The 9,403-nt window shown below is 60.6% G+C and overlaps 1 protein-coding gene across 1 annotated transcript; it reads right to left on the bottom strand.

The window, feature by feature from the left end:
- Window positions 1-105: 105 nt before the first annotated feature.
- ANGPTL4 (angiopoietin like 4) lies at window positions 106-9,200 on the bottom strand. The gene is made up of 7 exons (XM_054182022.1): window positions 8,667-9,200; window positions 8,057-8,167; window positions 7,452-7,584; window positions 2,917-3,030; window positions 2,735-2,830; window positions 2,164-2,439; window positions 106-1,598 (listed from the first exon to the last, which is right to left on the bottom strand). Exons 1-7 carry the CDS (start codon window positions 9,195-9,197, stop codon window positions 1,417-1,419), a joined length of 1,443 nt encoding a protein of 480 aa, XP_054037997.1. The 5' UTR covers window positions 9,198-9,200; the 3' UTR covers window positions 106-1,416.
- Between the last annotated feature and the right edge of the window lie 203 nt (window positions 9,201-9,403).

Genomic DNA, 9,403 nt, shown 5'->3' on the forward strand with positions numbered 1-9,403 from the left:
TGTTTTTATTAAAAGACATCTTCAGAAAAAGATATTTTAGTACAAAAAAAAAGTTTAAAATACACAAACTACAGTTGCCCCACCCCCCCCACCCCCCTCCCAGCATCAACATTTATAAATTACACCACATTGTTATTAACACTGCATTTAAATATGGAAACAAATTAAAACAGGAAATTCATCGACGAGATCTAACAATCCTACAAATGGCTATTTACAGTATTTAGCAGCTAGGAGCTCTAGCGCGGGTAGTCAATATGACTTCAATAGGGCGGGATGCTTGGGACGCCCCAAGACGGCAGCTCGGCCCCTAAACACTTTTTTGGGGACCTGTTTTGCCCACCTCTCCCCCAGACACCCAGGCCAGAGGCAATGCTGTACATCAGCACCGACCTACGCACCCGAACGAGGTGGGGCAGCTCTTGCCGAGAAACCCTTGCTGCCCCTTGGCCATGTAGAGCAAGGTTTGGGGCACGCGCGCAGGATGGTGCTGTTCACTCTGCAAAGTACGTGGAGTCTTCTGGGAGAAGGCAGCCCCCCCGGGAGATCTACAGCTGGCAGCAGGGCTGTCCTAGTGCTCGTCCTGACCATCCCCAGCAGCACCGGTCGGCTTCGGGCAGAGCTTAAGATTCAGCCTTCCAAAATCTGGCCCTCGTGCAAGGGGCTGCAGGATCCCACCCATCACCTCCTGGAGTTGGAAGCAGTTTCCCCAGCTCCCGGCAAATTCCAGCACAGCCAGAAAGACAGGGCCTCAAAGCCATGGGGGCCGGGGAAGCCAAGTGAGCCTGAAGTCCCCTTCTGCAAAGGGTGTCCTTCAGCCTTCCCCCCAAAACTCCTATTCTCAGCAGGCTGAAGTCACAAGAGCGGGGTCTGCACAGATGGAGCTGCCTAAGGCTCACCGCTCCACAGCACCGGGGGGAAGGAGGGTCTGGGAGCTTCCACAGGAGGGTACATAAGACATCAGTTGGGACCAACAGTGAGACACAGGATACAGCAAGGCTCCGTACCCAACATTTGGGTCCAGGGTAGTGAAACACCTCACATGCTCCCCTTCCCCCCAGCCCCAGCTCATCAAAACCGGCACAGAAGTGTTCAGACAGGACAGAAAGCACCAAACAACTTGAACTTGCCACGGCAGCACGTGGCAGGTTGGAAGAGCTTTGTGCATGCTCTGGAGGTGGGTCTCCCTGCTGGTGGCTTCTCTTCTGGTTTGGGAGCTCCCACCCAGGGGCTTCAGCAACACGGAGCTGTTTTACTTCTAGTGAGGAGCTGCATCATGCCACTAAAGGGCTGCTAACCAAGAGAAATGCTCCTTGTGGGGACTTCCTGGGGAGGGTGGGTTTGTTTTCTGTAAACACCAAGTGATGGAGCTCAGGTCTGTGCTCCGCAGAGAAGGTCAAGTCTCAAGTGGCAGCTTTAGGGCTCTGCTTCCAGTGCTGCGGGTTGGATCTTCATGGTGGTTGACTTCAGCGGGTAATACCTGCCTTTCCATGTCTTCCAGAAGATGCCCTGCTTGCGCTCGTGCCTCTGGCGAGGGATGGAGCGGAAGTACCTCCCGTTGAGGTTGGCATGGCCACAGGTGCTGAACCACCAGCCACCTACCAAGGCAATGCAGAGGCAGGTTTAACCAACAGCACTTCCAGACCGAAAACAAACCTAGGTTCAAGGCAGCTCCTTCCCCCATTTTCCCCACTTTGCCAGGGCTTCGAGACCTTGCAAGACCACCTCATACACACTTGAGGAGTCCCATGCACTGGGAAACCTTTGCACAAATCCTATACGACTTCAGGATGCATCTGCAAATCCCTGATGCTCTTTCTTCCATGCAAAACCCCCTCAAACCCTTCAGCAGCCCCATCTCAAGCCTGGGGACTGGCCTCTGCCTCACTTGAAAGGTTTCCAGGCAAGGTGGGAGCCAGCAAAGCTCTTACGAAGACAGATGCTTGGGCCAAGACCTGAATCATGAACCCCTCCCGGTTTCAGCTTCCCTCCCAGTTCCCTGCATGGCTCCTCCCAAGGATGAGGCTTTCCAGGGAAGGAGGGGACAAACTGGGCTCAACACTAAAGGGCTCTAGTCCCGCAGGGTCACCGTCCCACTCATGGCCGCCACCAGACAGCTGAAAGGAAAGCACATGCCACTGGGAAGGAAGAGCTCCTACTGACCTGAGAGATGCTTGGCACAGTTTGTGTCAGCTTTGAGGTCATGGTCACGATCCCGAGTGGAGAAGGGCAGCTGCCTGAAGTCCCCGATGGCATTTTCCAGCTCTCCAGACAGAGGTCCCAGCAGGTTAAGCGTGTAGGCTGTGCTCTCACCACCAAGGCTGAAGACAAACTGAACTACCTGGGAATTTCCCTCCCAGTCTTCCAGCTCAATCAAGAGATCGTATCTTCCCTCTTGGACAAGGTGATGTACCTTCTCCAGACCCAGCCAGAAGTCACCTGAAACGAAACACATGGCATTGGCCACGGGGACACGAACATGCTGTGCAAAGCAGAAACATAGACAGGCTCCAGAAACAAAAAGGGACAACCCAGGACACTGCAGCATTTGAATCACCATCTGGCATGTGCGGGACAAGTCAGGAAGACCAAGGACTCTTGATCTGCAAGCGGTGTGTCCCCCCCCTCCACAGCTCAACACTGTGCTCCGGCACAGAGACACCTCCAGGGGCCAGCAAGGGAAAATAATGTGCTAAGATAACACTTATCCCATGATAAGAAGATAGACACCTACCATGAAGGTCTCCAAAGCCATTCTTGTAGGCGTCCCAAAGCTGGTCAAAGTCCACAGAGCCATCTGTGCGCCTCTGGATCACTGTCCAGCCACCTTCTGCAGGCAGGGAAACCACAGTCATTCGGGGTTACCGCTTGCAAAACTACCGTGCAAAGTGCTGCAGGACATGTCCACCACTTTACCTGAAGTCATGTCACAGTAGACTTTGAAGGGCTGAGACCCTGCGGGCTGCACCTGGAAAATGCCGCTGCTTTGCTGCCCGGCCAGGAAGAGCTGGTGGCAATCCTCCGGGAGCTCTGCAGGGGAAGGAAACAGCGATTGAGAAGGTGGCTCCGAATCCCACTTCCTCAGCAGGTTGCTCCTACCATGGCCCCGGCACTTGCAGCCCTGGCCACGAGCCCGGCCAGCTGTGCACAGCAGTGGCTGCAGCCCCGGACACGCGCTGGAGGCGACAACCCCTGACTCATGTCTTTAAACACTGCGAGCCCATATCTTCCCATTTATCCAAATGCAGCTCCTTGGGCTTCCGTCCAAGGCAGAAGCCAGGCATCAGGCCAGGCTGGGGTGACCTAGGCTGGAGAGCACGGCTCCCCGGCCAGGAGAGACACGAGGAGCTTCCCAGCTCCCTCCGCACCAGGCAGGAACGGCCCATTTGGGGTGGGGGACAAGGCAGGGACAGGCACCCCCATCCCACCCCACGGCTCAAGCAGCCTCAAAGGGCCTCAAGGGCAGAAAGAAACCCCAGGTCCTGGTGTCAGGAAGGCACCTGAGCATCCAGCGCACGACCTCTCACTCTCAGTGACTGTGGTGGCCCTGGCCAGACATTTTGCTGGGCAACCTGCCACCAGCAGGCAAGTGGCCAGGCTGGGGTCACCCTTTGGCCCGAGACACACTGACCATGGCAGGGAAGGGGTGGGTGGACCGCAGGGAGCCTCAGCTCATTGCGTGAATGGATTGCTTGGGGTGAGGCCATCCCCACGCCGGCCGGGCTCCCACCTCTCCTTCCGCCCCTGCGGGGACTTTGCCCGGCGCTGCCAGCAAAGCACCGTTTCAACAGCGCTGATAAAAGTCCATCCAGGAACCACCACCTGCAGCACCCGGGGAGAGACGGGGCTGGGGGGGCGGGGAGGAAACCTGTTACAAAACCCAAGTCAAAAGGCCGCAGAAGATGTGCGGGGACGTCGCCCTGGGCTGTCGATGCAGTCAAAGGGGCTCTTTGTCAGCCAAGGACAGGTGCCCCCGTCACCCCCAGACAAAGGGGGTCTGTTCTCCCCACGGGAGGGTGAGATGGATTTTGGTGGCTCACAGCTGCTGCCGGCACAACCCCAAGACAGACGGGTGAAGAAACCTAAAGACAAGCCCCGGGCTGTGCTGGGGTGATGGCCATCCCCCCCCCCCAGCCCCCCTCTGGGGTCCCCCTTGTCCCCAGGGTCAGGACTGGCATCGTGATCTGGGGCAGCAGCAGGAGAGGGGCCTCCCCCACAGCCCCGGGGTTTCACGTGGGGCAGGAGGGGGGATAATGGGGGCTTTGAGCTGCTGAGGGCAAGAGCAGCCCCCATGGGGCATCGTCCCATCCTCGTCAGGTGGCCGGGGAGCCCCGATGTGGTGTCGGGGTGAAGAGCAGAGCCACGACTGGAGGAAAGGTCAGCACAGGGGGACAGCAATGCCACACCTGCCACCACCTTTCACTCATCCCCCCCTCCCCTTTCCCCTGGCCCCCCAGTGAACCTTCCCCTCCTTGGCACAGGCAGCCCCTCTCCCACCACCAGCACGGTGGACCCGCGCAGCCACCAGCGCCCCCTGCACCCCCCGGGGCTGGGGTCAGCATGGGACTGGTGCCACCAGCGCACCCATGGGACAAGCCTTCCCCCGAGCCCGTGCACACGTGGATCTGAGGCGAGTGTTTTGCACGAAGGATCGAAACCACAGAAAGCCACCGGGCAGGCGGGGAAGGCCACGGGCACCCCCGATACCCCTGCTCTCCAGGCGAACACAGCCAGGGAACCCAAACAAGGCTTGGGGGGGGGGGGGGGTAAGGAAAATGCGGGACCTGACCCCACAGCAACACTGGTGCAGCAGCAGGGGCTGCTGGGCTCACACAGCTCCTCCCCTCCTCTCCCACCGTGTCTCCCAGCATCGGCAGGACCGTGCCCGGGTGGACGCTCGGTGGCCCCAGCTTGCAGAAGTCAACCCTGTCCCTGTCTGGTTCTTTTCCTGGGCCCCGGCCGCACTCGGATCTCTTCTGTTTTCCTGGTGCAACAGGGACTTTCAAGCAGCTGAATGAGATGCAGCTGCTCAAACAGCCTCAGCTCAATCTTTTTGTTTGAGGAACACCCTCGTTAGTTCCAGTTCATGTTGCACATCCGTATGGCACCAGCAGAACAACAAGACCTCCTGGCTGCTCTGGATGTTTTTCTTTCCCTCCCCCTTTATTTAGCCAAACAAGACAGGAGGATCAACAAGGCTGGCTGGAGCTGCCCCAGGCATGGCACTGTATTTACCCAACAGGATCTCCAGGCCTGACGGGAGGTCACCAACCCGGGATAAACACCCTTTCTTGCAGATGGCAGGGCATGCCTGGAGCTGCTTCCATCGCCTCCCTCCCTCTCCCCACCCCAACCCAATTATTTTGGAGTCCCAGCGCCACGGGGAGAGCAAGCAGGGCTCTACCTTTCCCCTACTGGGCCAGTTGCCAGGGAGCACAGGCTCTGCCTAAAGACGTGATCCTCTTTCTGCAAGCGATTAAACCTTTCACTCTCCAGGCTGCTTCAAGCCTTCAACTTTCACATGCTTGGCCCTGTGCCATCCCCGGCCTGAAAAAAAAACCAAACTTGTGTTCGCTGGATGCAAATAAAAGGGTCTTTCTGAAAGGGCTGCTGGTGGAGTTCATCGCTGTTCCCGGGGGGCCCGTGCTGGCACCGCGGCTCTGCCTGACAATAGGCAGGGAGCCGCCGGCACAAGCCTGCCCCGGCACAGGCCTTCCCGGCGCTCGCCTGCTCTGAAAGCGGCCACAAGCCTCCGCAGGCAGAGGGCACGGGGCTGGCCCGCCAGCTATTGTGTGCCTTAAGGTTTGCCAGAAGACTCACTCGACTTGCTAATGAGGGGAAGCCAATTTGTTTTCTGTCAGCGATACCAACATCGGGGATTAGGGAAGAGAAGGAAGGGGGAGCTCGCAGCCCAGCCCGGTGGGAGGGAGTCGGGATGCCCAGGGTCTCCCCGGTGGGGAGAGTGCGGCACGAGAAGGCGCTGAGCTCTCACACCATCCCTGGGGGCCCTCGCTGCCTCCCCCGGCGCTTCACAGGGGCTGCTGCACAGGCAGCGTGGAGCCGACAGCACAGCCTACATCTGCCACCAGCCAGCGGCAAAGACCCAAACCCGCCTCCCTGCACCCCGCTTTCAGCACAACCTGGGAGCGGAACGAGGAGGGGGATGGACCAGATGATCTTCAGGGGTCCCTCCAACCCAAATGATTCCAGGGTTCTATGACACACTACTGGGGGCAGGTCACAAAGCACAGCTGGGAAAAAATAGGGGGGAAATGAGGTTTTGAGACAGTTTTCTGGCTCGCTAGTACTGCTCTGACAGAGGGAGACATCACATAGCCCTCCTGCAGGCTGGTCAGCCCACCGAGCCCCAAGAGGAGTTTGGGGTCACACGTCCCATCTCCCTCCTTCTCCACATCAATTCTGCCGCTCTTTGTTCTGCCCACCCAGCGTTCAGGCCCACCGGTGACAGCTCCAGGCTCCACATACAAATTACCATGTGTTTTCCCATAGCTATCCCTGCCTTAAGCCCTGCGCAGGATTTCCCCACGCATCCTCGCCCTGCCTGATTTCTGTTTGGCTCACACTGGACATCCCCGGACAGCTGCGCAGACACAGCCAGCACCGTGATTTAGCTGACATAACACGAGAGCAGCTGCTCCCAGGCAGCGAACCCTGCGGGGACACCAGTTCCTGTCCAGGAGGGAGGCTGCAGGACACAGCGCAGTTGGGGACACCCGCGCCGCTGCCCTTCGCTCTGCAGGAGCTCCTCCAGCCCCCGTGCCGGCGGAGAGGATGCTCCAGGCAGAGCCAGGAGCTCCAGATGCAGCATCCCCTCACCTGCTCTGGTGCACATTTCCCAGGGCTGCGAGCGTACCGTGCCTTCGCTGCAGCTCAGCGCCTTCCACTAAGGCTAGTGTGAGCTGAGACACTTTGTCTTTCACATATGAGCCCTAAACATGAGCCAAAGGAGACGGACGCACAAGGATCTAACTCTCCTCTCCCGGTCCAGGGCTCCCTAACACCCCCCGGCTCCGCCAGCAGGCGGAACGAGCAGCAGACTCTGCCCGGTAAAGTGAGAGCAGGTGAACAAGAGTTAACTCCAAGGAGCAGAGATCCTCCTTTCCTGCCTGCATTCACCCCCCCAACCTGCCAATCCTCTTTGACAAATACCTGCTAGCGGCATTTCTCCCCTCCCCACTGCATTCTTAATATCAGGCAGAAAAATTCCTCTTAAATCCTTGAATTCCTGCTGGACTAATGCTGATCCAGAAGGCTAGGATCCTACCCGCGCTCCAGATCCCCCTGGTCTGGCCAAATTCCCAAGCTCTGGTTTTTGCGAGCAAATATCACATCCTGACTCAGGAGAACTGAACCTTTTGTTTGCAGACGGTTGCAAGTGCGGCAGGTTTGCTCTGGCGCAGAGGAGCGGGGCAGCGCGGGCAGATACTCACTCTGTGTCGGCACGGGCTCCACACTGGCGTTCTGGCTCTGGTTGGTGAGGCTGAGGCTCTTCTTCGGGTTTATCTTCCATTTCGGAGACTGCGTTTTGTTGTCCTTCAGGTGTAAGGGGATCAGCAGGTTGACCTAAAAACACAGCACAAGTCAGAAAGGGTTTTATCTCAGCTCACTTTCAACACTGGTACTCACGGGAGCTGATCAGCCAAGGCACCAGCTGCTCCCCCGTGACCAGAGCTGGGGCTGAACTTGCCCAGAAAGCTCAAGAAACAGGAGGTACCCAAGGCTGGCAAAGCTAGAAATGACTGGGGCTTTCCACACCCGTGCTAACGAGTTTATTCTGCAGATAAACTCAAAGGAAGAGCACGGAGAGGCTCTGTTTGCCACGCTCCGATTCCTCTGTGCAAATACCCGGGAAGCTCACAGTTTGCTACCTCACACCAACGCCACGGCGCAAGGACCAGGGCCACCACCTTCCTAGGGTCCCCGAAGCCAAGAAGCGGCAGCACAGACAGATCTGTCACCAGAGCGCTGCGCCAGCTGGGCTGCCAGGGTGGTCCGTGACACGGTCCCCCAGCCGATGGGCAGGGCAGGAGCTCACCTTGCTCTGCAGGCTTTTAATCTGCAGATTCTGCTTGTCCAGCTTGTACTGCTGTTGCTTGATCTTCTGCAAGAGCTCCTCGATTCGCGAGTTCTGTGCGTCCATCAGTGACTGGGGGGGGGAAGAGCCAGGTGAACCCCACAGCTCTGGGGAGATCTGGCTGTGCAGCATGTACCGCGCAGAGCCAGGCGGGCCAGTCCCCCCTTCGGCAGGTCCCCACAGGTGCCCCCGGGATCAACAGCTCTGCCCGCGACTCCCCTGAGACCGATCCCCACCCGCTGCCCCCCCGTACCCCGGGAGGGGCGGGTCCCGACGGCTGCTCCCCTCCCGCCACCCCAGGAGAGTCGGGTCCCCCATCGCTCTTCCCACTCGGGAAGGCAAGGACCTCTCCCCGCTTCACCCCCATACCCCGGGCGGATTCGGTTCCCCCACCCATCCCTCGGGTCGCTCCCGGTGCCCGGGTCTCCCCCTCCTCTCCGGGTCGCTCCCGGTGCCCCCGCACAGGTCGGGTCCGCCCCCTACACTCCCCCCCCGGTGGTTCGGGTCCCCCCGGGGCTGCTCCCCGCGGTCGCTGCCGGTACCGGCCGCCGGTGCGGCGGGCGCTGCTCACCTGCAGCGCTCCCAGGTCCTTGGCGCTCTGGTTCCCGGCCGGCCGCGCCTGCAGCGCCTGCCGGACACGGCCCTCCAGCTGCTCCAGCCGCCCTTGGATCTCGGCTTTGTCGGCCGCCACCTCTTCCAGGCGCTGCCGCAGGGCCTCGGAGAGGTTGAGGAGCTGCCGGCCGCGGCCCTCCAGCTCCCGCACGCTGGCCCGCAGCCGCTCGCCCCGCTCCTGCGCCTCCCGCGCCTGCCGCAGCAGCCGCCCCATGGAGCTGTTGTGGGCGCTCAGCCGGCTGCCCAGCTCCCGCATCTGCCCCTTGGTGCGGTCCACATGCTCCTTCAGGCCGTGGCCGAGCTGCAGCAGCCCGTGGGCGATCACGTTCACCTCGTCCCAGGAGGCGAACTGCGCCCGCCGCTCTTTGCCGGCCGCCGCCCGCCGCTCGGCCCCTGGCCGCCCCGCTGCGGGTGCGGGTCCCGGTGCGGGTCCCAGGGCCGCGGCGGCGGCGGCGCACAGCAGCAGCAGCGTTGCCCCGACCAGCTGCATGGCTACCCGGCCGCCCGGCAGTGCTCGCCCCGCCGCCGCGCCCCCGCTTTTATCGCCGCCCGCGCACCGCGGCGGGGAGGGTCCCGGCCCCGGCCCCTCCCCGCCCGCCCGCCCGGCCCCGCCGCTTTGTTCGCCCTCCCCCGCCGGCCCCGGGCTCCGGCCGCCCCGCACCCGCCGCCCGCGGCAGCCCCCGCTCCGAGCCCAGC

This window comes from Rissa tridactyla, chromosome 22 (genome assembly GCF_028500815.1).
Source record: "Rissa tridactyla isolate bRisTri1 chromosome 22, bRisTri1.patW.cur.20221130, whole genome shotgun sequence".
In the NCBI taxonomy this organism is placed as follows: domain Eukaryota; kingdom Metazoa; phylum Chordata; class Aves; order Charadriiformes; family Laridae; genus Rissa; species Rissa tridactyla.